Raw genomic sequence first — 26,554 nt, 5'->3', positions numbered from 1 at the left:
GAAACTCAGACTAGAAGGCAATTCAGTTATTCACAGATGTAAACTCTTAATCTCTCCACACCCAGTGAAAGGGTGAGTCCACTCCGTATCTCACAGAGAAAACAAACCTCTCTCCTGTCCCAAAGGTAAACTAAAGCTCACCTGGAGTAGCCACCAGACTGGCCTTCAGCGTCCCTGGTTCAGCAGGGGCAGCAGGACGTGACCCTTCCATGGAGACCCCGTCCTGGGAGTTGGTGCGAGAAATGGGTTCAGGGCTTTTCTTCTTCCGCTGCAGCCCCTTCTGGATGGACTGGGAGTCCGTGGGTAGGTTGGCCAACTGGTGAAAGACATTCCGCTTGCGGATAACAGCATACACCAAATTGGAGTTCCCTGGGAATCACAGCAACAAAAGGAGCAGAGAAGTAAAGCTCAAAGAGCTCTGCCAACCCAGCACAGCCTGACTGCTCCCACCCACAAAGGCAGTGGCACAGGGAAGAAAGAGCAGAGCTCAATATCCTCTTCTCTGTTACAAAGGAATACAGAAAATTCAGTAAAATCCTTCCTAGGCTAAAAAGCTGACAAGAAATGGCTTGGTGAGGGATATTCAAACAGTTGAGAATAAAAAAAGACAGTTTAAACATTATATTAGCATCTATTTTGGAAGAAAAGATTACTAGCCAAGGCTCAACTCTTTTCTATCTTCAAAGGAACTCACAAAAAAAATCAGGGCATTTAATTTGAGGAGACACAGGCTTGAAATAGCAAAGACAAAAAGGCCAGAATTCTTGCTGCCTGAAAGATGGTACAGAACAGAATAAAACCATCCCCTAATATAAAACACAAATTACACCCATAAAGGCTGTTTCTGGATTTGGCAATTGCCACATGCAAGATTCCCATCAGGGAAGTAGAATGGTCATTCTTGATTTGCAAGTTTAAAGCAAAACACTAAATTTTGACCATGTTTAGGGACCTTACTTTATTATTTATTAGGTAAAAGACTGTCATGCTATTAAGAGGAAAGCATAAGGCGTTTCCTGGAAAGCAGCAAATACCAGAACTTTCTTTGGATGAGGCGGTTTGGTCTTCGGCCCCAGAGACTTGCCAAAGCAAAACTGAGAGCCACTTGAAAGTTTTGTCCCATCACCTACACTGCTGAGCAACATGAGCAGTTTCACAGCAACATCCAGCCAGTCACAACTTATGTGTTACATGCTCACTCCTCTCTGTGCATCTCACTTTCTGCAGGAGGGCTGAGGTTATGCTGATAATTAGCTGCCATCTCATTTTGCTCTAACCAAATTTGCCTGGGCCAGGACCCAATGCTGATTATCTACTAACCCAACTTCTCAGTCCTATGTAGCTGATTTCTACACTTCTCACCTCCTCATCTCCTTGGACTTCCTCTGAACTTCCATCTGACATTCTCTTGGACTAAACTAGTGCAAACCCATAAATAAAGCAGTCTGTTACCATCAAACTGGTACTGAATGATGTTGTTGAAAACTTCCAACAAGAAGAAAACAAGATGGTGGTTCTGGACAGCAGAGAATAGGAACCAGGTGGTGGAAAAAGCCTCCAAGAGATGCAGTAACTTGTTAGCAGCCACCATAGAGAGAGACTTCAGGTATGGAGACACTGTGGAAGGCAAACAAATTAAAACAAGAGAAAGAGCCAAGGTGTATTTATTCTCCAAAATACACCACTAAAAGTTGTTTTTATGACCTTCCCACCCTTATACTTCTGAGAAGCTGAGGGCAAACAGTTCCACAGAAATATTTACAAATACAAAGCAAATGAAACAGAGATATTGCCTAGTAAATGGAAGCATTGCTGCTTTTAGAGGGTTTTGTTTAGTCTTACACTAATAACAGTACCTCAGCTGTGCCCCCTGAAAAGCTTCACAACTGGAGCCACCTCACTAAGTCACCAAGTCCAAGGGAAGCACCGCCACCGTGAGGAGGCAGCACTCCCTGCTGGAAAGGGATAGTACTGCTAACTGCCATCATCAAACCTGCTGGCAAATGTCCTGTTGCCACCCCAGGGGACTTCCAGGACTCTGCTGTGCCTCCCTCTGCCCATCTGACCATCCAGGCAGATCTTATCTGCACTCGCCCCTCTAGCACAGGCTGGAAGGGATGAGATTCCAGCAGCAGGCACTGGCCAGTGTTAGGGAACACAGGTAGGGGCACAGGGAGAGGGGAGTGAGAGCACTGTGGGCTGTGGGTTCTCCCCACACAGTGCTCACCGTTCACAACGATGGTGAGCAGGCAGTCAAAGAGGGGCTGCAGCCGCTGGTGCCCACTGGTGATGATCTTGTGAAAGACCTGTAGAAGGAAGGATCTCTTGAGCAAGGCAGTACCTTACTGAAAGCACCCTCTCAACCAAAACCAGTGCCACCCCCACACTAATTGCTTCCTGACACCATTCCTTCCTAGGTAGGGCCCTGCACACTCCACAATTACACAGGTGGGGAAGGCTGCTCTCACTGCAGACTTGCACTCCAGGAGCACAAGCTTTCATTTACAAGGAATCCTTTGAGAATGTGATTAGGGCCCTATAACACCGCAAACAGAAACTGTGAGCTGTTCCACAATGTTCAGGCAGCCTAGGACAAAACTAAACCATCAGGAAGTAAGAGACACCTTCACCTCCAAGAGACTTTGACTCTGAACCCTTATGATAGCTGCTTGAAATGCCACAGAACTAATCATTTTACATTTGATTTTAGTGCAAACTTCTAACTCACATGTTTGTTCTAATTTTAGCTATATCCCCAGACATGGTAAGATTCTGTGCTTACAAGTGCCTTGTAAGCAGTTCAGACATTTGCAATCTTGGCCTTCCCACCTTTAGATGGCATGTCTGTAGAGAAGTCCTAAGCATAATTAAAATGAAGAGATGATCTGAGACTAATGGAATGCAAGAGCAAAACGTATAGTGTCAAGAGCAGTTATGGTGGGCAGGTTTCTTCCTACTCCTTTTAATAGGGATCAGAAGCTGCTGAGAGATTCCTCTCTGGTAAATGAGAACATGACAGAAGGGAATCACCTGAGGTTCATATTGCAAAGCACACAGCTGCTCATAGGCAGTGTTGTGGGCAGACTGAAAGGTAAATGAAACTTGCAGCAACCCAAAGTTGTAGAGATGACTTGGTACCACTGTTGTCCCCACTGACAGATGTGCTCCACGCACATCTGGTTGCCTGGGACAGAGCCAGATCTCCTGCTTTCCCTACAAACAATCAAGTCTAGTAGAGGGCATGAACCCACCCCCTCATGACAGCAGTGCAGCACCATGAGGAGTCTTGTTCTTTGGGATCATATCATGCAGATGGAATTACACCTCATGCATATGCACCCTGCCAGACACATCACCTCAGGTTAACAGTGTGCATCCCACACACTTCCTAGCTATTCAATGGGCTTCCAATCTAGGGAGGGTGAGTATATTGAAGGAGGACAATTATTTGTGGAGCTAGGAGGGTTCAAGAAGTGCTGGAGCTGTACTCACTATGATGAGCAGATCTGCATGTGTCCCTGTGAAGACAGGGATGTCCATAGGCACTCGTACAGAATACGGCTTGTTCAGTCGCACCCCAAAGTTACGCTCCCCACTGAGGAGCAGGAGGATAAAGACCCCAATGTGCATCAAGCCCACTCGTGCTGCAAGGAGAGAAAAACAATGTCACAGTGAGGCCAGTGGAATTCTGTGAGGGGCAGTGAGGACAGAGAAGAAACACTGTGGGACTGATAAAAAACTGCACAGACTAAACCATCCTGATAAGGAACATGCCACACAGAGCTCACCCCATTGTCTATATCAGTGTCCTTCCTAAGCACATCTGTGTTAGGTCTTATCAGTGTTAAGTCTTGCATGCTTTTCCTCATGATGTTCTTAATGTAAACATATCATAGTAGGGAAGATCTGGCTACTTCACTACACAATAATGGAGTTATGCCCGATTTACACACATGGCAAGAGCAGATTGCTCATTTTTCCCTCTTCACTGGATAAGGGACACAATTTTCAACATGAGGACTCAAAACATTAACACATACTAAGGAAGGATCTCCCTTCCCTATATTGCAGGATAGCTCATGTCCTGCTTCTAGCCTCTCATAAACATTAAAACCCAATTAACTGGACAACTCCATGTCTGTAGAAGGTCAGGAACATGCATTAAAGATGCTATCAAGTGTTAGGGAGGAAACATCTCAAAAACATTCTAGCTCAACTGTCAAGCACAAATCATTCAAAATATTGAAAATAACCAACTTACACTGGTCTGCTCTGGCATCATTGAGAAAATACAAGATTGGGACAAGAATGTCCAGAACATCACTGCTCTTCAGCACAAAGAAGAGGAATTTCTGGAAGAAAGGGAAGGATTTCAGACAAGCATAAGCATATACCCTGCAACATCCACAGGACTCAGGACAGGCAGTCTCAAGCTAATCAATCTCTCAAGAATATCAGAAAGGCTGGTGTATGCACTACCTCATCAACTCCAGTGTTACTCATATAGTTATTACAGTAACTCTACAGACCTACTGCAGAACCTGCTTCCAGCACAGAGCTTCAGGAGCTGCAGCCCCTCTCCCAGGCTGTCCCTACAGCCAGACCCCCAGCCCCTGCATCAGTGGGGTTGATGACCACAGCATCCCAGAGCCACTGCCAACTTCACCAGGGCTTGGTCCAGCCAGAGCCACAACAGCCAAGCTGGGATGAAGCTCAGCAAGGAGCAGATCCACACCTTGTTGAAGTCACAGAGTTTCCAGAAGAGGACAAGGAGTTCCTGATGGAATTGTATCTTCTTGGCAGAGTTTGGCAGGTAGGTCTGGACCAGCGGGTTTGATAACAAGCGAGCCACTCCTTTCAGGATGAACTGGAAATCCTGCCAACAGATCAGGAAAGAGACTGTGGTGGGCCCAGGGCTAATGCAATCAGCATGAAATCAGGCACAGAACAGTGCAGGATGGGAACATATTACCTCCTCCCGGTGTATCCTTGAGAGGTAATTCACAAACAGATTGTCTGGTCCAGGAGGCTGCATTCAAAGAAAAGGAGGGAAATGCTTACTGGCAACAAGGTGTATTCAGGAAGCTGACGTATAACAACCAAGGTCTTTCACTTCAGCTTTCTGCTCTGAATGATCCAGCTTTAAATGCAAGGAGACAGAGCACTGCATGGCATAGTACAGACAGGGGCTTTTCACTTAAATGCTCCTGATTCAAGTCAGTGACCAAAATCTAGTATTTTGATCATATATAGGTCTTTAATGACTACGGGACTGAAGCAGGATTGGAACAGAGAGAGCAGACTGCAAGGGGATAGCAGTGCTGGGTCCTACAACTCAACATTCAATACAAGCTGGTGTGAGAGGACCCCAGTGAGCTCAAGAGAGCAGCAAATACAGACTCCAGTATCACTTACATCCACATCATCCATGGCTGTGCCAGTGGTTGTGCCATCCACAGTGGGACTTGAACTGGTGGAGCTGTCATAGTCCAAGGTGACAATCAGCACCTGGGCCGCCTCCTCCACCAGTGGCTCACGGTAGTCAGAGAAAAGCAGGTGATTGTAAGGAATCCCATAACCCACGGGGTCGTAGGCACAGACGACATTCAGGAGTGAGGTGAAGAGTGGAAGTGCATGTCTAAGAAGAAAATGCTTTCAGAAGGCAGAAGCAGGAAAGAAAAGGTACTGCCTTAGAGAGGGACAGGCATATCTCTCCCCAAGAGTCTGGGGCCATGAAAAAACACCATCATCTTCTCTAACCTGTGACAACAGTCCATGACTGAGCAGCCTGGACCCTAATTCCAGAGGAATCTTGTGCAAAATGGGAAAATGGGAAAGGACCTCAAAGCTCTCTAGCCTCTGGAAATACAAGATTATATGTCTTCAGCCTCCAGCCAAGTTTGTGCTCTCCTACAGTGTCACCTGAGGAGCTGGAAGTCCCAGAGGTCCAATGTCACTAGAGGGCAGCATTCATCCGCCACCAACACCACATCCACTTCCCAAGGGAACAGGGTCCACAGCAGGGAACACACCTGCCATTTCCCACAGGGCAGGGATCAGTCCTGCAGCAAACTCCACTGGGCACAGTGCTCAGACTCTCCTTTTGCTGCTGAGGAACACTTCTTACTAAGCAGAAATACTAATGGAGTGTACATGAGACAGGGACAAGGTAAAAGAACAGCCCCTGGATGGTTTCCCATTACCAAACACTCCATGGAACAGATTTGAAGGTATTTCTCCCCTTGGCACCTAGGGCCCCACCCTTTACCCTCACCTGTTCTCCGTAGAGCAGAAAAACTGTACCCAGGGATTGGTGTTGCTGCTGTCTGAGGAGGGAGGCAGGTACATGGCCTCAGAGAAACAGGTCAGCAGCAGCTTCAGAAGCTCTGTCCTGAAAGGAGAAGTAAAGGCCTGGAGCCATTCAGGAGCAGGGACTGAGCATAGAAGGCACAGTCACCACAACAACATGTTAGGAAGGCTCAATCCCATGTAGAAAGTCCTTCCAAGAGAGAGCTAAGCCCATTTCATTTCCTAAGCCATACTGCTGTCACTGGCACAAAGCTCAGCAGAACTGCTGCCTTACAAAAAACAAATCCAGTACAGAGCTCCTTGGCATTTCCAGAACAGCAGTGTTTACCCAGTTCCTGCTGAAGACTGTCCAACTCCCATCTTATACTATGAAAAGCTATTAAAAATATCAGCTGAGTTTTTTGTTTTTTTTCTGTGTTGCCAGTCCTGTCACCGCGGAAAGGAGCAAGCAGAAAGCTCCTTGGGAATCACGGATACTCGCGGAGGCAAAGAGAGCTCATTTCCGCCACATCTCCCTCTCCTGAGCCCAGTTTCTTTTCACTCTGCCTTAGCAGAAGCTCTTACCTATTCAAGTCATGGATGTAGTTGGGCTGTGGAGAATGAGCAAAGCCCACTCCCGCCTCCCAGATGTACTCACAGCTGTCAATGGAGTGGATATCTTCTGCTGTGTCCTGTGGGAGAAATAAGAGGTTGAATCACAGAAGGCAGGAGTCAGAATTGTCAGCAATGGGGGTATAGCCAAGGCAGTTCAGCCCCTCTCTCTAGAAAAAAACAGCAGAGAAGCATCCAGACCATTGAACTGTACAGAAGCTCCCACCCAGGCCTGAAAAAGCAGGTGCTGATGTCTTCAAAGAGTTCAGCCTTTGCAAGCAAGGGACAAAACACAGAGATATAAGTACTGTGCATGATGGAGGGAGACCACATTTCCAGTCATAATTTTAGTGCTGACTTCAGTGGGAATATGGGTCAGTCCTGTGTCTCCTGTGTCCACTCTCTCACACTTTCTCTTTACTCAGTGGTACTTCAGCCACCATCCTGGATCTCTGGGGTCAGATGATGCTCTGTCATGAACATGAGCTGGTGGTGCCCATCTCTCTGCTCTTAAGCTGCAGTCAGACCATGCCCAGACAGGGAAAGTCAGCTCAGCAAAGACTACAGAGGCTGCAGGCAGCAGACAGGCAGCCAGCAGCAAGGAACATAAATCATTCACAATCTCAGTGTCTAATTCCAGTTACCCAGAACCCTGAAAAACCAGTCTGGCTGCTGCCAAGGGAAATATCACAGGTGCAAGTGGTGGGGGGAGGCTCTCCCAGGAAAGCCTGTTGTCACTCTGACTTGTGCAATCCATCCCAGGTGACAGCACTAGACAGCAAGTCCACTTGTTTCAGAACCATTTACTCATAGCACATGAGTAGCTCTGATCCAGCCTTGCCCCTTCAGCCCCAGGTGATACATTTCAACTTTCTTTGTACTACTCAGAAACCCCAAGCAATCAATTTAGTACTCAGATTTGTCAAGGAATTTTTCAGCCATCAAACACACCATTTTTAGTTTGTGTCAGATCTATCCCAAAAAGGAGAGCTGGTTTTTTGTTTATAGACTAAGCCTACTGAAAACACAAGAGTCACTGGCAGGGAGAAAGAAGGTGGGAAATGCACCACAATCTGTTCTCTGCTCTTAGCACACCTGGTAGAAGATCCCTGATTCAGGAATCTCCTCTGAAGTACAGACAGTCACCATACGGATCAGAACATATTTAAATGTCTTTGCTGCTGATACAAAGAGGGAGAAGAGGTGGAAAGACAGAACAGAAGCCATCTACTCAGTCAGATAACTACACACGTGAGCAGGCAAACAGCTTCTTCCTGCCCCAGACTGCAACAAACTGCCAGAGAAAGGAACAAAGTGCTAAAGGTCTCTGCTCTGCTTGCAACAATAGAAGAGCAACTGTTTGCCAGCACAACCATCTTTTCCTGAGAGGTGAGCTGTAGTGTGTGGGTAGTTGCCAGCCACTCCATTTGAGTCTCATCCATAGAACATCTGTTTTAGAAGGCACAAACACCATACTATGAACCCCAAATGATAATCAATATTACTCACTGTGGGCTCAAGCTCAGCAAATCTGTATTTTCCTCCCTGCAGGCTTACAGGAAGCTGGGGGTTCCCAGGGTCCCCCTCCCCATGCAGCCAATCTGCCTCTATGCAGATAATCTCATGATTCAACTTTCAACTCACCACTGTGCTCCTCCGGTGGCTCTGCACAGTGAAGTCAGGACAGAAGAGCAGATCTGTGACAGCGAGGAGCAATGACTCGGCCAGTGGCCGGGCATTTTCATCATCTTCATCTCCCTGAAGTGACGAACAGAAGAGCATTGTCAGTTCAGGGTGAGCAAAGAGCACACAGTAACACAGTATGCCACAGCACAAGATACACTCCCCAAAAATACACAGGGAGGCAAGACATTACACAGGGGAGGAAACTAAAGGAACAAAAACCCAGACAGTACAGGAAAGAATTATTCCCCCCCCCCACCAACATGGTGATGACTAAACAGGAACAAGCTCTTTAATGATCGCAAACTAAGCAAAGACCTGGAGATGCCAGGGAAAAAGAGTAGCACTGTGTATGTACACCTTGCCGTGTGGCTTAGTTTCTTGAAGACAAAAGGAAAAGGAAGCATTGACAGAGAAGAGGGTTTTACATTCATGAAGGAGGGCAATTTAGATGGTGTACGGAGACAGCAATAGGGAGAAGCCAACCAGCAGCAGTAAGGTGTAAAACCCCTCAAAGTTCTTGCTGCATGGGCTGCCCAGAACTGGAGGTGACTGAGCAGGGTGAGGCTGTGTGCATCAGGCATGGGGCTGCCCCAGCCTGCCATAGCAGAGTGAACACAACAGCAGAGAGGATTGTGCCATCTCCAGCATTCAAAGAAATCTCTCCAAGCACTCACGGCTACTCCTCTGCAGCCGTTGCCACGGGAATCCTTGCCAAATCCTGCCTGTCAAAGAGCATCCTGCTCGGGAGGCCTTTTCACCACACACCGGTGCTGAAGGGAAAGGCAGAGAGCAGGAATGGCAGGAGCTTATCTACCTCAGCCAGGCCTCTGTCAGCCTGAGCACAACACATGGCTCTTCAATTACAGCAGGCAGATATGGAGATAATTGTCTGTGTGGCTCTGATCTGTCTCAGTGACAGCAGGGAGAACACCACTAACAGGGCCTGGATGTAAGAGCAGGCACAGAAAGCATGGATGGAGCCAGCTTTGCCAGCCATGCTTTGACTTGTGCTCACAGTCAGAGCTGAAATGACAACCATTAGGGTCCAAGGGGATTTCTTTTCCAAGAGTGATCTTTGCTAAGAGCATCTCAACTGCCAGAAAAAATGTCCCAGCAGGCTGCAGGTACCCCACATCCAAAATGGTGACACACAACAAACCCATACAAACTCCCAAGGAGGACAGAGGAGCCATGGCTCTCGAGAACTCTGCCATCCATCACTCCATCATGAAGCAGGTGAAGGATAATCACAGAGGTATTTACTAAGAGTCCAGGCATACCATCATCTTCAGTTCCCAGATAGAAATCAGCCACCAGACAGCAAAACTGTTGCCCCAGATTAGATGTGATCCTAGTTTTCCTAACATCTCAGGGCTGCATTTGTTATCCCAGACTTACAGGTTAAATGCACATGGTTAAATGACTGAGCACACTAAACCACAACAGCTCCACCCACACTCAGAAGGGTTCCCCAACACAGCACAGGTGGACTGGGCTGGATCACCTTAGGGTGACCCCACCACTCTGAGGCTGAGAAACTCTTCCAGGTGCTAAACAAAATGGAAAAACGGGAGTAACAGCAGCCTGGCTGGATCAGAGCACCAGGCACCCCTGCATGTTCCTTCCCAAAACAAGCTCCTCCATTGTTAAGCCTCTCCAGCACTCCCTGGCCCCTGCAGGGATGAAAGGATGGACAACCACCACCCTCCCAATCACACAAATCACAAAGCAGGACTAGCAAAGACTTCCCTTTTCACCACCCAGAACTTCCTTTTGATGTGCCCTCAGGCAAAGCAGATCAGAGATGACAGGCAGAGACAGCAAGAGGTGCCAGTTCACACTGTACCAACCACTGCCAACCCTTCATAACTGTCCCCAAAGACACTGCACTGCACTTAGACTCAGAAGAGCCACATTCTTCAGCCACACTGACCTGCAGATCAGAATCTCATAGGTGAGGGCTCTCTATGCACAGAGCAGCTGCTGAGGGAGCAAGCAGACAAATATATACTCCTAGTATAACTCAGTATAACTAGTATAACTCAGCTGTGCTCTCAGTGCTGCTATTCCTCCTATATGCAAAAGATACTAAAGCACTTTCACTCTGTTCCTCTGAGAGATGCAAAAGAGCACTATTGTGCTTGCTCTCCAGACAGAAAAATGTGGGGAGGCTGAGATACTCTCCAGAGTTATGCACATCACTCTTTAACTGCAAACAGAACCACTCTCTAACTGCACTTGCTCAGTTGTGGGCTTCATCTCCCAGGTTAGGCCCCAATTAAAACTGAATCACTCAGCTCATAAGCAGGGTATTGAGTCATGATGCCAAGACTTTCTCTGGCACTGTTCACTTTAAATGTGACATTGTAAAATCAGTGCAAACAACACCCTGTTGCATTTTGATTTGAAACTTAAATCAACTGTAATTAATGGAACAAGGACATTTCCGTCTAAGAAAGTCATACAGCCTTCAGTACAGCTCTCATATTCATGAAGAGTCATACCTCCAGTTGTACTGGAGAAGCCTTTCCTCATGTATCAGTGTTCTACAGCTACACACACAAGTGAAACATTCAGAAGATGCAGCAAGAACCAAAGGAAGGGAAAGAATTTAGAAAGTGCTATCTAATTTCTGACCACATAGAAACAGCTGGAATAAAATTGCTTCTAAATACGCATAGCGTCTCCTCACTGCACTTCCCCGTCATCCTCCAGAAAGAAAAATAAGTGACAAGAGACAGACCCCTCCTCGGCCTGCCCCAGGGACAGTTGACCAGAAGAAACCTCTCCAGTCTGGGTCCTCAAAGATATAAGGCAGGATACGGGTGAGGAGCCGACAGCAGTTCAAGACAATTTGTCTCTCCTTCTCCGTGTGGCAGCCACTCTCTGCTCCCTGCACCAGCTTCTCCACAGCCTGAAGGAAACAAAACCAAGGAAGGCAGCATTAGCCTGGGCACAAGTTAGCAAGAGCTAGGCAGGTCTGTCCTGCTAGTGATATCCTCACACAGACTTATAAACCGTTCTTGGGAGTCCATTTTCTGCCAGTTTAATGGTGCTGTTGCTGTTCAAAACTCTAAAAAACAGGGTTAATGATTTTAAACAGACCTTCTTGAATTTCTGCTGTTCCACTGCAAGAGACCTCAAATGCCAGGGCTAATCCATGCAGCACATGTGTGGTGCCACGTGAGACAGACAGCCAAAGCACCAGAAGGCTCCTTCCAGCACTGCTCCATGACACCACGCACTGAAAAGGGCAGATGAGATTAATCAGCCACAGCAAGGACCCAAGATGCAGGCAGGAATGACCAAGGCAGCAGCACTGTGTGAGGTGCTGGCAGGGGATGCTCACACAGAAACACAATCTGACAGTTCTGTCTGTGTGATTACAGCAGGGACCTCTCCTGACTCAGGAGGTGGGAGCTAAGTTGCTGCCTGGGTTAAGCACCGGGATACAGCCTCCAGCAGCAGTCCTGTCAAGGTCCTGCTGCAGAAGAGAGTGGTAGCCCAGGTTTCTCCACAGCCTGTGAACAGGACTGCTGTTCTGTAAAGAGCTGCTGGGCTGAGACACTGCAGCCTATCCAGTGGCTGCTGCAACTGCCAGTGGAGGGTCACTGGGCTTTTCAGAATTGATGTGGGTCTTGCCAGGCAGCAACCACAGCAACAGGAGGCATTGACAGGAGGTTTTACCTACAGACAGAATAAAGCACTCTTTTCCCTCCACGGCTGCACCCACTTGCTCTTACTCCTTGATCCCAAGGGGAAACAGAGGCAAAATGAAAATCAAAACATTTAACAAGGATTCACCTTGCTGGTTTTAAATTCATGAGGTCATGTGCCCCTGCTTATTTTCATGGCAGACTGCCTGGGTCACTGACTCTGCCAGCCTGCGTCACTGCATTAATGGGTATTTAAGTGCTGTTTGTCCCAGCCTGTCACACACTAACTGAGCTGAACGATTTCTCCAGGCACACTTATGACTGTACAGCCTGAACCTCCAATCATGACTGTAAATGACACTTCTCCACAAACACAGCATTGCCAAGTCCAGTGGCACATTGTACATGGCATTGGTCAGGGCCCTCAGACTGGCAAAAGCACTGCTGACCTCTTGTGGGCTCCTATGACGCTGATATCTCAAAATCTACGGCTCATGGATGAAAACTCCTGCAGTCACAAGGCCTCCCAACACACCTGTTTCCAGTAGGGAGAAGAGACCCTATTTTAATCTTGGTTTTGGAAGAAAGAAGACACAGAGTCAAAGGGGCGACAGATCTCATAAGCCGTTCTCAACTCCCAAATTCCTCATTGCCAGAAGCCAATACCAGGGAAAAAGCAATGCAGTCTTCCTCATGTTCATATTTTTCTCAAGTATCCACAACATGCATCTGTCTACAATTCACAGTCAGAAATACCTTTACTATGATTCAGTAAGTCTCATTCACATATTGTAGAGGAGGAAAGAAAAACAGGATGGCAGCAACTATTTAAAACTGGAAAAATGCCATTCCAAATGTTTTCAACTACAAATTCAAGACTAGTCTTGGCATGGCTCAAATCAGGAGCACTGTTAACACCTGCACTTTCCCTAGCAGAGTAAGTCTCGAGCTATTGCTCATTAGCTTGACAATTTGCCAAACCTAACAGGGTAGGAAATGCTGCTCAATGTCCCTGTGCTCCATACAAGGACACGACAACACCAGAAACAGCATCAGGAATTTTCTGTTATCAAAGTAGAAGGAAGAAAAGTCTTAAGATCTTTCTCGAACTTTATCCAGGCATTTGTGCAGTAACAGTCTGCACACTCCTCTGGGATTCTCTCAGCTTGAAGCCAGACTAGTGCATGGTGAGGTACAGACAAGGAATGGGATGTTTCAGCCTCACACAAATATGCAGCTTTGCTACAAAGTCCCCTGAGCAAGAAGCAGTTTATTGAGCAGGCAACACCCAAGAGGACCGAGTGAAACACAGGAAGGGCACGAGAGGAAAAAGGCTCCAAACTGATCAAATGCCAGCTATGGTCTGTGCTTACCTATGAGAGGAAGGGCTTAGAATTATCCTCAGGAGGAGACAGGGACAAGCAAGTGCATTGTGTGTACAAGGTACCTGTTATCCTTTGGAAACTACAGCGCTGTTGATCCAGGGACACCCCTGCTTGCACAGTTACACAAAATAAAACAGCACCAAACTTACCTTGTAACACAAAGTTGCCAAATTTGAAGGTGATTCTTCTCTCACTGCTCGGATCTCTGCAGCTGGTACAAGGGCAAAGACATCCTGCACTGAAGTGGCTGTGTCTGCCCAGAATTGGTCCCAAAAGGCATCATCCGTAGCCTCCACAGGCTGTGGAGAGACAAATGTGGTTACAGATGTAGAACTACCATTCCATAAGGTCCAATCATCAGCAATTATGCCTGGTTTGGGGATGGGATGAAGAAAGAAGAGGTTCAATAAAACACACTAGCACTAGTTTTATACATCAGCCTCTGCTTCCAGGCCTTTGGGTGATTTATCTCCCAAACTGAACATTCCTTCAGACATACAGGAGGCTTCATGTTTATCTGCAACTGCTGCAAGTAATCCAAGATCTTCACCACTGCACATGGGCCAGGCTGTCCTTGTGCACTCTGACACCTTCAGAGCAAGTCAAGGAAGCCCTGAGTGTGCACTGGAATTACTTCTGTTGTAACCAAAGTCTCGAGGAAGCAATCAGGGATATCTCATTAGAGCACAAACAGACCCACAGAACTGACAGAGCCACCTCATAGCACTTACAGATAAAATGTAATTGATCTTTCTGAATCAAATATTTATAGAGAACTGGACTCAGTGCAGCCAGTTACTGCCAAAGCTTCGCTCTTAAAAAGCACTAAGTGTGTCATTCAAAGAGGAGATGGAAGAAGGAGAACAAAGAAAACAATCCATTTCAAACCTGCAGTCTCAGAAGCTCAGGCCCCAACCCAGCCCTGAGAACACACCTCTTTCCACTACATTTTCTGCCAAGAGACAGGCACTGCCCAAAGACAGCTGGGAGTGCTCATCCCACCCAGGGGTCCAGCTACAGGGGTGCTGTAAATACATGCCTGTTTATGACAAGCGGTGTGAAAGAGATGGATCCATGATTGCAGTCCGAAGAGGAAAATGTGAGCTTTCCCAGGAGTTTCACCAGCCACGGTGTGGGCACACTTGGCAGGTCAGAAGTGCTGCTCACCTGAGCACCCCCAGCCCTTGGCTTGGGGTGAGGAGGAGCCTCCTGCCTGCAACCAGCACCAGCTCCAAAGCAAACAGTAGCGCTCGCTAAGGGCAATAATCAGCACCATTGGGTGGGTCTTGCATGTCAGATATGAAAGGGGCAAAAATATAACTGTGTGCTTAATTCAAACAACTCCTGCCCACTCCCAGATCTGCTGTAGATGGCAGAAAATTTGCCCAGCTCTATGCTGTGTCTAAATGCCACTCAGATGCCACTCATGGGAACACAGGTCATTCACAACTCTGTCATAGAGAAGTGCTGCATGGCCCCATTTGCTGTCACCTCCTGAACTAACAGCCCAAGGGCATACGATGTGTCACCACCACCAAAGGCCAAAAAGTGAGAGGGGCCAGCTAACCCAGACTGGTACAGCCGGTTACTGCCCTGAAGCTCTTTGCCTTAATGCTTCAGTGTTCCTGGTCCTAGTCCTTCCAGTCGTGCAGTGAACCAGCCCAAGTAACTCTTCAGTCTTTAAAAACAAAACCAGAAAAAAATAACATGTGTATTCAGATATCTTATTAAACTCAGTCCTAGTGTTGAAAACCTAATTCTACCACCTGGACAGCAAAGCAAGATCCCACCAAACCTCTTCCCAAGGGAAGAGCAACTTTTCCCAAAAGGTTCAAGATCACAGCTCCTAAGAGGGGATCTGTAGGAACACTCCAACCCCATATTCACAGCCCAGCTTTCAGCTGAGCATGTGAAGGAGCTGAACTTTGTAACCTGGGCATGAAACACTTAAATGGAAGGAAAGCTATTTTACATGTCTCATCTCTCATTGTACTCCTCAAAAAGAGCCAAGTATTTGAAAATCTGATCTATATAGTGCATTAAATACCCTACAAATCCTACACCCCATTTCAAACCACACACCACAACCTCATGTAGAACTGCCACATCTACATCCTGGCCGCCTGCCACAGCCACTCCCACTGACAACAGCAAGCAGAAATTGCTGCTAATTGGGCATCATGCATAAATAATGCCTTCACTCTCATCTACAGGGGAAGCAGAAAACCATGTCCCTCTAGTAGACACTGATCCCTTTACCTCTCAGTAGCCTGAGGCCTCCTCAGAGGTTGAACACAGCCGCTGTTTTACAGATGGCAGCACAACATGGATTGAGGAACTCTGACTGAAGTCCCTTGGTGTAGGGAAGCACAGGGGTGATTCCCCGAGCTGTAATGTTGGATGTACAGCAGCATTCATGTCTTGGCTGCCATCTTGGCAACCAGATTACACTAAAACACTGGTACCTTGCATTTTTAATAGCTTTAGCAAGTCAGCTCTTCATCAACAGATGGTATCCCATGTACAATCCTGGGACATGGATTCAGTACTGAGTCACTCACATCCCCACTGCCTCCCTGTTTTAATTACCAGCCTGGCATCATGAAGCTACTCAATCCATATAATATTCATCTCCTTGATAGAACATCACTGGCTGTTTTTAAGCTGATTGTATTCTGCATGCAGCATCTCTGGGGATCTAAATATCCGTTTCCTCAGCTGAGCTCACCCAACAGACTGTATCCAGCTCTGCAGAGGAGAGAAATACCGAGAAATACAGCCTTGTTCACCAGCCAGGGATATCTTCATTTGGAAATGTCAAGATTTAGGTACAAGTGTTGGTACAGCACACTCTGCATACACAAATCCCAGAGCACCTCTAGTCTTGACAGTGCTTCAGCCAGAGAGCTCACAAGGAGCTGAATCCTCAGCACAGGTAAGAAACAGTTTAATGTTCCTCCAGCACAGTGCAGACAACCAGCTTTGCACTCGCAGAGCAATTAGAGTATGAACTGAAGGATCAGTAGCTCGACTCTACTCTGGAAACAGAACTGGCACATCTGGACAGCAAAGGAACTTCCTGACCCACACACATCTCATGGCAGAGGCTGCTGGAGGTACAGAGCTGACTGGCAGAGAGAGACTGATGCCCAAAGCTAGCTCCACACCAAAGGGCTGAGGTAACTGTAGAGCAGAATGTTGCTGAGGACACAGTAGGCAGATCCAAGGTGATGTGACAGAGTGGGCAAGGAGGGAGAATTCTGCCTTCAGTAAAGACCTCCCATGTGCATGCTGGCCAAACAAAGGTAAAACCAGTCATCCTGGACACCTCCATTCTTTGTCTTCTGTTAGTTGTAAATGTTGTGTTTCAGTTTATTTGGAGCACACCACATACACACTGCAGGAGTTAGGAAAGGAAGACACTTGGTTTGCAAGCCTCAAACCAGTTACTGAGCAGAGAATCACAGCCTGAGCAGGCAATCCCCACACAAACAGGAAACAGGAAAACAGAGAGGGCCTGACCATGTCCTAAAAACAGGAAAAGCTCCCAAGGTGCAGTCTCCCCTATTTGTTACTGTCCTTAGCCTGACATCAGCACCACCTTCACTTTCTCTTTTAGATACAGTTCCTCACAAACTCCAGCAGTGTGTGTGTGTATGTTTATACCTCCTCCCAACTAAGAGCTCTCTGAACCTATAACTTAAATCAAATGTCCATTCCTAACAATTCCTCCAACAGGCCCCCACTGGAGGGCTGTCCTAAAACTAATTCTAAGGTTGCTGCAGGCCTTCAGCAGAGAAACCAATGTACAGGCAGCTACTAGCCTTGCTCAGTGTGTTCTCTTTTTGCTTCTTGCCAACATGCCAACTAAGCATCCCACCAGCCAAGGCAGGAATCCTTTGGAGCAGGGGATCAACAGCAGAGCAAGCTGCTTGTCCCTGGCCCAGGTTTCCAGCCAGTACTGCACAAGGCCAGGCAATATGTTATAGCAGTTGCTCCTTTCCACCCCAAATGTGGCAGAACTGTGGTGTGTAATGACCATTCAGGCAGCACCTGATTGAGCCTTAGATCAGTTAACCCTGCAGGGCCAGGGATTAGTTTGAGGCAATTCTCACATCTTTGTACCACCTGTTTGTGAGCCACTGTGCAAAAAGAAATCCGGTGGACAGACTTATTCAAAATATAAATAACTAGTAAGATTTTATCCCTTCTGCCAAGGACAGCACCTCTAGACAGGCTTCAGAGCAATAATATTTTTTTCTATAGGATCTTTGCAGTCAGAAGTGCAGAATCAATGAGAGACTTCAAGTCTACCACCAGTTCTCTACTCTCACAGCAAAGACAATATCGCAAAGCAAACTGGAAAATGGGATTTGTAGAAGTCTGGCAGGGAATGCCCAGGATAAAAGTCAGCTGTGTGAAGTGTTAGTTTCAGCTTTGCTTTTAAGACAACTTTTCTTTTGATCAACCTGAGACTCTTGGACAGCTGAGTCAAGCTTGAACACTGTAAGAAATGGTCTGCCAGGGACCAACCTTTCTTCAAGCACAAAGTGTGCTTTTATCAGACACAAGCTAACAGCCCATTGTACTCCTGGATTTCCACACCAGGGAAAAGGAAAGGACTGGGGTTTGTTCCTCATGTTTGATTCTTCCTGATTCTTTAAAAGCAAAGGCATAGCTCACATTAAAATCTAACAAGCTGGTACACAAGATCAAAATTTCTTATCTTCCGGCTGGTTGCTAGCAGGAACCCCAACTGATTGGGAAAAGAAAGGTGTTTCCCCAGCAGTTAAAGCTCCCAGACCAGTTCCCTGCAATTGACCAGCCCTGACAAACTGTCATATTCACAATCCATGTTTCCCTTCATCTGTTAAATAGGCTGCACTTTTATGGGCAATTTGGGAGGGCTCACACATTCTCTGTTATGAAGCACATCTGTTTTACTATCAAAGGGATGGGCCCTACCAGTATAATGTCTGCAGTGTAATGTAATATATACATATCATATAAAAATCCTAAAGACCATTTATCCATCTATGACTATAAATATACATCTGTGGCATAAGTTAATTTCTTCCTTCTGGTAATACTACCCTTTATAATCAGTGAAATAATTCTGAAGTGATTTTTCTTTTTTAATATTCTTTGGCAGTTAAAAAATCAATTAAGTCAATTCCATTTGCATCCAGATTTGGTTCCACTTTCAAGTTCTGGGCTCCATGTGTGCTGTAAGCATTCAAGTGTTATGTTTCTTACAGATTTTGTTTTTATTTTTTTTTTAAATGCTCACATAGGAACACTCATTTTTTATTTAAGAAAAGCCTGGAGATTATAAAAACTTATTTTTAAGAAAAAATTAACTTCTGTGCCAACGCTAAACCTTCACCAATGAGTGAACAGTGACTTTTGCTCAACCACTCCTTCCCACCAGAGCCTTAGGAACACCATACAGTGCATTCTGAGCTCACAGTTTCATGTTACCGATGATTTGACAAAAATCTCTTTGCCCAGCTCCCTAGTGTCAGAGAAGGCTGCTAAACAGGAGACAGGCTGCTGAGGAAGCAAAGCATGTTGTGAGCCAATAGCTTGGAAGGATTTGTCTCTGTCCATTATTGCAGCCAGGGTTTGGATCCAGGATCTCATGGACCAGAAGGTTTTGCTGCCGGTAAGAGATCAGAAGGCTCCAGGAGAGCCCAGTCATGCGTTCTGCACAAGCAAACACTGGTGCCCTTCTACAGAATGTAAATATGGGAGCGCCAACACCCCACCCTTTTCCACATGCAGTCAATCTCACCTAGACCACAGAGACTTGCCTGAAATTAATCCAGGCAAGAATGAAGCTTGTGCTCCCTCCTTTTTACTCCAGGCCCCAGTGAACCTTCTTCCCTTACACAGGTCGATAAATCAGGGGAGGGGAGCACTCTCGCCTGGGCTCCTGATCCAAGGGATTGCCTCATACAGGATTTTCTTTGTGAGCAGCAGACCGGGCAGAGCCCTATAGGCCTGATTTACCACCCCTCAATCTCTTCATAAGCACATTTCCCCATGAGGGAAGGATAGCCTAAAGCTGAGGATACTCTGAATGATTTCACATGCAGAAGAGACTTTGGAAGAATCCCTTAAAACATTAATTCCCCCACTTCTCTCTTTACCTACAAACACTAGTGTTTTTTAAGAATATATTCACAAAAGCCATTCTTTAGCAATGCAGATCTATGTGATACTGCTTTAGAAAGTATAAACATGTTTTATCCAGGCTCTTCCATAGCCTTACCCACCTATAATTCAATTCACAGCAGCCTCTGTCTCTTCAGTTTTCACAGATTTTCTCCTACCACCCTTTACTCCTTTGCATCCATACCCTTTTCTTGTAAATTAATTCCCCATCATTAACTATTTTTCTGCCGTCACTCTCACACATTTTCTTAGCAGCTGTTATTGCCTTACTTCTAAAAGTGGATCATAACAGCTGCTCTCCATTGTAGCTCAGAAGAATCAGAGATGTGACTGCTCAATAGAGCAAAATCCCTCTGCTCCTTAGACAGAAGGACAGGCTACTAATTTTCTGCCAGTGTGCTGCCAGTGGGCACGCCACTTAAAACAAAAATTAAACAAGCTCCCAGGACATACACAACATATGTTAGACCTCTAGGCAGCGACCCTCCCTTCACACAGCCCTGACTTTCGCTTAACTCCTTCTCCTCCTCACCCTGCAGAAATAAAGCATTATTTCACAGGTCACAGATGGAAATCTCTGCTGCAAACAGCACAGCTGCCCAACAACCCTTTCCATCAGCTATTACCTAAAAACAGGGCAAGGTTCTCCACCCATTATGCGCGGGGGTGGGGGAAAGGATACAGAAAAGGGAGCAATGGCAAACCGTGTGATGTAAACCCGCAAGCTGAATACATTAGGAGCTCTGGACATCCCTTATGACAGCAGCGTCTGCTCTGTTAGCACAAAACGCTGTTCAGCAAGGCACAAGATGTCAGCAGAGGCGGTGACAGGGCCTGGCCAGGTGCCCCTCCACACCGGTGACAGGGTGATGGGCGCAGCCTGCCCTGAGCCCCACCGGCCTTCGGGCACGGCCTCGCTGGGAGAGCCTGGCCAAGGCCGGCCGTGACTACAGCCCCGGCCCCACAGGCAGGGACTCGCTCGGGGACCGCGCACAGGAGTGCCGGGGGTGTCTCGGGCAGGGCCGGCTGTGAGGAGCCCCTCAGGGCGGCGGTTCCCGAGATGGCGCGGCCCCCCTCGCCCCCCGCCAGAGATGGCGGCCCTCACCTGGGTCTTGGTGGTGAGCTGGATCACCGCCTTCCTGAAGTTGAGCTTGGAGTCGGCGCTGCCCATGGTGCGGCCCAGCTGCGGGCAGGGCCGGGCAGGGCTGTCCCCTCACGCCGCCGCTTCCCGGGCCGCCGCTGACGCCATCCCCGTCCCCGCGCCGGCGGCTCCCGCTGCCTCCCTCCCTCCCTCCTCCTGTCAAACCGGGGCTCGCCGGTCCCAGCCCTCCCCTCCCTCCGCCCGCGGCTCCTCCTCCGCCAGCTCTCCATCCCTACATCCCGCCCTGCCGCTTCCCCTCTTTTCCCACCTCCGCCTGTCATCCGTCCGCCACTTCACCCTTTCCTTCTCGCCCTCCTCCTCGCAGCCCCTTCCCTCCGTTCCCTTCCCTCCCACACTTTGCTCCCCACGGCCGTGTCCCCACAGACCCTGCCTCATCTCCACTCACGGCAGAGCACGGCTTTTCTCATTTCTCCTTCCTCGCTATCCCCTCCTTCCCATGCTCCCTCCGCCTCCTCTGCCCTGCGCTTTCCTTCACAGCCCTTCTCCTCCATCCTTTGCATTATCCCTGCATCAGCTTCGTCTGCTCCCATGTCATCGCTTCTCCCCTTTTCTTGGCCCTTTTTCCACTCCCATGCCCGCAGCCTTTGTCCCTTGAAGCTCCTTTGCCAGGCTCAGGCATAAGCCCAGTGACAGCTCAAGCCATCACTGACCACTCTCAGAACCTGGTCCCAAGCCCAGACGGCCCAGAGGTGCAAGCAGGGTGCCAGGACAACAGACAACAGTCTGTCCCTAGCCCTGGGCTGAAAGGAACAAGCACACTTGGAGCACAGACCCTGTTTGAGCACCTTATGAGGAGCTCATTGCATGCGGTGGCCCATTAACCCTAATGAAATTCCACCCACACACAAGGAGAGGATGTTTTATAACCCTGGGTGCTGGGAATTCAGGATTTGGCACTCACTGAACACCTCAAAGCAGCTGTTTGAGGGCATTCAGTGTTGCCTTTGAAGCCATCGTTGCAGTTTTCTGCTCTGAGCAGCTCTGTGAACTGCAAGCAGGTCTTTTTGGTATCCCTGAGTTACGTTTCATATGCTCAGCTCTACAAACCTCCTTTCTTCAGAGGAAGTGAAGTAATTCCAATCGTTCTACAGAAAAAAAAAAAAAAAAAAAAAAGCAGTGTGCTGACTTTCCAGCTGGGGAACACTGTGGGAATTCTCCTTTGTTGACAGGAGTGATGTTTGATTCAACTGAATGACATATCAGATCTGAGACATTCTGGTAAAACCCACAGCAAAAAATATTTTCACAAAATCATGTAATCTGGCTTCTGCTGTCAGTAATTGCATCCAAATACTCAATATAGCAACAATATATAAATAAATGATAAGAATTTATTGTTAGGAACATAATAATTTTCAAAAGCAATTATTTCTCACAAATAATAAAAGAACTCTAGTCCAACTGCCTGACCACTTCAGGGCTGACCAAAAGTTGAAGCATATCATTAAGGGCATCATCCACATGACTTTTCAATAGGCGTGAGAAAGTTAAGATTTTCCCATTTCTGTATTAAAATTGCTTCGAAAAAGATCTGAGACCTAGAGATGGCTTTCTCCCAGATACACCAGAAATGCTTGATTAGGTTTGCTGAGTTATAGATGTCAAGTTAAAGAGACTCCTTGATTCTGGTCTGTGATTCTATTAAGGCAGATGACTTTCTAGGCAGCCACTGAATTTTCAGAATGTGTATATGTGATAGAGAGATCTAGGAGGAGAAAATGGGAGAGGAATAATCTATAATTCCTCTCTTATTCCCATCTTTATCCCCCTCCTCTGCTGCTGTACACAAGAGCTGAGTACTAGCCCCTGCTTTAATCATCCAGGGGCTCCCAGCTGCCTGTCACTGCTGGATTGGATAGAGTTTTCTGACACAAATCCCATCTTTTCTGGATGCACAGTCTGCTGCTCTTGTGTAGACACTTTACATTGCCTTTTCTGCAGGCACCACTGCAAGGTAATGGGGACAAATATAAATCTGTGGAATTCCATCACACAGAAGGTAAAAAAACCCAACAAATCACCAGCAACAACAACAAAAAACCCATTATCTAAACCCACTGTTATTGTCAGAGAAGTTGATTTGGATCTTAGAATCTCTGATGGGTTCCAGAGCTGACAAGCACAAATAAATTCCCTTGGGCCAAACTCCAGCTAGGAGAAAGACCATCATCTCTAACCCTTATTTCATTAAGGTGGAAAGCAAGCACCAAAATCCCAAGAATTTTTCCAGATTTACTTATATGTAATAGACACCTCCTCAGAACTCTATAAATCCTGCTTTCCCTGAATTTTAAGCTCATTCCATCCTTCACAAAGATAAGAAACATGAAAGAGGAATGCACCAGAGGCACTGATTTCCCGTCAGAGTGCGAAACAAAAAAAGGTTGGAGGAAGACACCACATTGAGGAAATTCTGTGGGGCTGTTTGTATGGGGTGTCCCCTTTTGCAGCCCCGGCTAAGGCGGGGTAGATTATCTTCTTGAAGACCAACCCCCACAAACCTAGCAAGGCAGAGAAGGCACTGAGACCCCCACTGAGAGGTCCCGATAATTGCCCCAAGTCACCGCGAAGCCCATGGCAAGGCCAGGACACGGCATTCCAACCGCAAGCCCTGCTCCTGGCAGACCTCCCAGCCGGTAGGAGGAGAGCAGGGGGACTGCGGGGACAGCTCCCGACCCTTCCAGCCGGGTGAGCCCCACCCGCACCCCGCACCCCGCGCCCCGCAGCCCCGCTGTCCGCGGCAGGGCTGGGCGGAGAGGAGGAGGCGGGGGCGGAGAAGAAGGAGGCGAAGGAGGCCGGTCTCGTCTCGCCTCCCCTTTCCCTCTCGCCGGTTTTCTTTGCAGCATTTCCATGCTAGAGGTCCCCACCGAGCTGCGGAGCGAGGATCTGCCTGGCTGCGCCGGGCCCTCTTCCTTCCTTTGTGCATCCCCCAGCCCTGTGCAAGCCGTGCCCCCCCGTCCCGGCCGCCACGTCCCCGCCATCCCTCCCTCCCGAGCGCCCCCCCGGCCTTGGAAGCAGGAGGAAGCCGCCCCTCCGAGCACGCAGAGCCGGGGCAGCGGCCAGGCACCGGCTGCCACGTCGTGCCACCTCCTCCTTCCCGGCCCGGCCGGGGCACCGAGGCCGCATCCCCGCCCGCATCCCTGCCCGTATCCCCGCATCCATCCATCCATCCATCCATCCATCCATCCATCCATCCATCCATCCATCCATCCCGTTCGGAGGCGCCGGGCCCCTCTTCGGCGGATGCTGCGAGTCTTCCCGGGCCGCTGGTGCTAAATGCTGAGCGCCGACAGGATGGAGGAGTTTCAGAGCGAGGAAGAGGAGCCCTGGTACGACCAGCAAGACCTAGAGCAGGGTAAGGATGGGGACACGCCGCAAGCTGCCAGGGATGGTGGGCCAGGGGATGCGCGGGCAAGGAAACGGGCAAACCGCGGCGACAAGAGGGTGGGATACCTTCTCTCTGGACTACTATTTGGTTGGCAAAGCCAGCGCCTCATCCTGCAGTGGCAAATCTCGGCTACGCTGCTCCAAACCACTGTCCTGGCCAAGGAAAGTTTAAAGCGGATGGGTGAGGCAGGGAGCCCAGAGCTGACTTAAGCACCAGGGCAGTAAATAATTTGTTGTGTTACATCTTCAAGGAAGCTGGCTCCCCAAAAATCTTGCTGCAGGCGGAATCAAACAGGGGTAGTTATGACATTGCTTTTATTTCAGAGTAGTCCAAAGTAGAGTTACCACGCACATTAGTTAGAAATTAACACATGGGAAATAATGTATTGCTAAGGATGCTAAAAGTCTCTCTCAAAAGATTTTGCTGTCCAAGCCCAAATCCAAAGGGATCTTTAGCTTCTTACTCACCTAATTACTTCTGGAGATTTTTCCAATCAGCCATAAAACCAGGAAAAATGGTTTTCTTCTTTTTCCTTCTCAGAGGAGAAGGAAAAAAAATCAAAGCCAAGTTTCAAACAGCAAAAGAACCCTTGTTAGAAGATAAACATTCACTTCTGTAGTTTGCTTTGAAGAAACTGTACCTAGTTCAATGGAATGTTTATCCTAAGGCTGGACAGTTGGTGTCTGTGGCCCTATATGGGCCTTTTTTTGATTCTATTTTTCTTATCTTAATATTTTGAGTCAACACACATTAAGTAAATAACTAGAAGAAGTCCCATTTCACGCCAGTGGCCCAGGAATGAACAGAACTGATTTGCCAATGCATAGCAAAAGATCATTCCTACCTAAACACAGTTCCCCTCCGGCACGTTGTGCTATAGGTACAGTTTTATATTTGCTTTTCCCAGCTGGTTGTCAGCAGGGATGTGCAGTCCAGCTGCAGTGCCTCAGCCCACCATCGCTCCAGTACATTATGTCATGATTTGAAGTTTATACAACTTCAGCTGCAGGACAGGGGCCCAGCAAGGAATGATAACCAGCTCCCCAAGGGGTTGTCACAGCTGGGCTTTAACCCCAGTTTCTCAAAAAACAGGAAGTAGTGGGTTACTAGGCCCTGTTCTTTGAAACACAACACTCAAACAAAGCCAAAAGCATGGAGATGAAGCTATCAGCTGGATAAACAGTGCAGCCTTTGAATGCTCAGAAATTCACATTTCTGGGTGACGTCTTCCCGTGGCTCACAAGGGGCCTGGGCACTGGTCCAGGGACGGGATGCAGGCTGAGGAGCAGCAGAACTAGGGATGAATGTAGGGAGTGTTGAACAATGTAGGACCAATTGATTTTTAGCCTAACGCTGTCCCTGGTGTCAGGTTCATGAGTCAGCACTGGCACTGCATAACTGGCTCACAACAATAAAAACACCTTCCCACTGCAGGCCAGGTTCCCAGCTCTGTCCCAGCAGCCTAAAAAGAGAATGACTGTCTCCAGATGATGGCTCGATGCTGGGTACGGTCTCCACTTTTGAGTACATACAGAACTGCAGGAAAACACAAATCCAAAACAAAGCCCAGCTGTGCCTTTGCAGCCTCTTGTATATGAGTGTGGGCTGCATAGGTTTGCACAAACTCAAGGAGAGATGTGGGAAGACTTTAATTGGAATCAGCCAAATGGAAAGGTCCTACGGGGTAATTACAACCATAATTAATTTGCATGATGCACAAAGCATCACAAACGACAGTGCTAGACTTTGTCCACATACACTGTGTCTTTGCATGACACCCTGAGGTCTTTGGTCATGGCACAGCCGTGGAGCTGTTGGTTTGGGAACGGGGGGTGGAAGTGCAGCACAAGACATCCAGCATGGCACGATTAGAGGCGTTACTAAGAGGATTGGCATGCCAAGAGCTCAGGGTCGAACAGAAACCCACGCCTGGCAGCAGCACCAGGAGGGCAGAGGACAAAAGCAGAGGCTTAAAGACCGTTCCTTAGGAGCAAGGGGCAGGAGAAACAAGAAACAATCCAAGTTAGGAGAGCAGAGAAGGTTCTTCTGTGAACCAGTTGGTTGCTGGGCCTTTATCGTCATTTCACAGCATCATCAAATATTTATTACATTTACATCCAAAACTGTTTGCTAAGCAACAGATGGCTTAACTGGGAGCTCTGTGATGATTATGTTAATTAACCATTTTAGCACCAGAGTG

The 26,554-nt window shown here is 47.8% G+C and overlaps 2 protein-coding genes across 2 annotated transcripts in view; one reads left to right on the top strand and one right to left on the bottom strand.

Moving 5' to 3' along the window:
• Window positions 1–21,137, bottom strand: part of HID1 (HID1 domain containing) — a 26,525-nt gene extending 5,388 nt beyond the window's left edge. Inside the window, exons 1-14 of the mRNA XM_023938643.2 lie at window positions 20,910–21,137; window positions 13,777–13,926; window positions 11,330–11,500; window positions 8,545–8,658; window positions 6,874–6,980; window positions 6,275–6,391; window positions 5,416–5,638; window positions 4,973–5,029; window positions 4,736–4,876; window positions 4,262–4,352; window positions 3,493–3,644; window positions 2,228–2,306; window positions 1,453–1,617; window positions 142–369 (exon numbers count right to left, since the gene is read on the bottom strand). Coding sequence (XP_023794411.1) covers window positions 142–369; window positions 1,453–1,617; window positions 2,228–2,306; window positions 3,493–3,644; window positions 4,262–4,352; window positions 4,736–4,876; window positions 4,973–5,029; window positions 5,416–5,638; window positions 6,275–6,391; window positions 6,874–6,980; window positions 8,545–8,658; window positions 11,330–11,500; window positions 13,777–13,926; window positions 20,910–20,975 — 1,861 coding nt within the window. The 5' untranslated portion in view covers window positions 20,976–21,137. The remainder of the gene's footprint in view (window positions 1–141; window positions 370–1,452; window positions 1,618–2,227; window positions 2,307–3,492; window positions 3,645–4,261; window positions 4,353–4,735; window positions 4,877–4,972; window positions 5,030–5,415; window positions 5,639–6,274; window positions 6,392–6,873; window positions 6,981–8,544; window positions 8,659–11,329; window positions 11,501–13,776; window positions 13,927–20,909) is intronic.
• The window catches only part of CDR2L (cerebellar degeneration related protein 2 like), a 22,468-nt gene continuing 16,946 nt past the window's right edge, over window positions 21,033–26,554 (top strand). The window contains exon 1 of the mRNA XM_023938642.2: window positions 21,033–24,321. Coding sequence (XP_023794410.1) covers window positions 24,243–24,321 — 79 coding nt within the window. The 5' untranslated portion in view covers window positions 21,033–24,242. The remainder of the gene's footprint in view (window positions 24,322–26,554) is intronic.

The sequence above is a fragment of the Cyanistes caeruleus genome, chromosome 19, assembly GCF_971803275.1.
Source record: "Cyanistes caeruleus chromosome 19, bCyaCae1.hap1.1, whole genome shotgun sequence".
In the NCBI taxonomy this organism is placed as follows: Eukaryota; Metazoa; Chordata; class Aves; order Passeriformes; family Paridae; genus Cyanistes; species Cyanistes caeruleus.
This window is presented reverse-complemented; position numbering and strand designations above follow the sequence as displayed.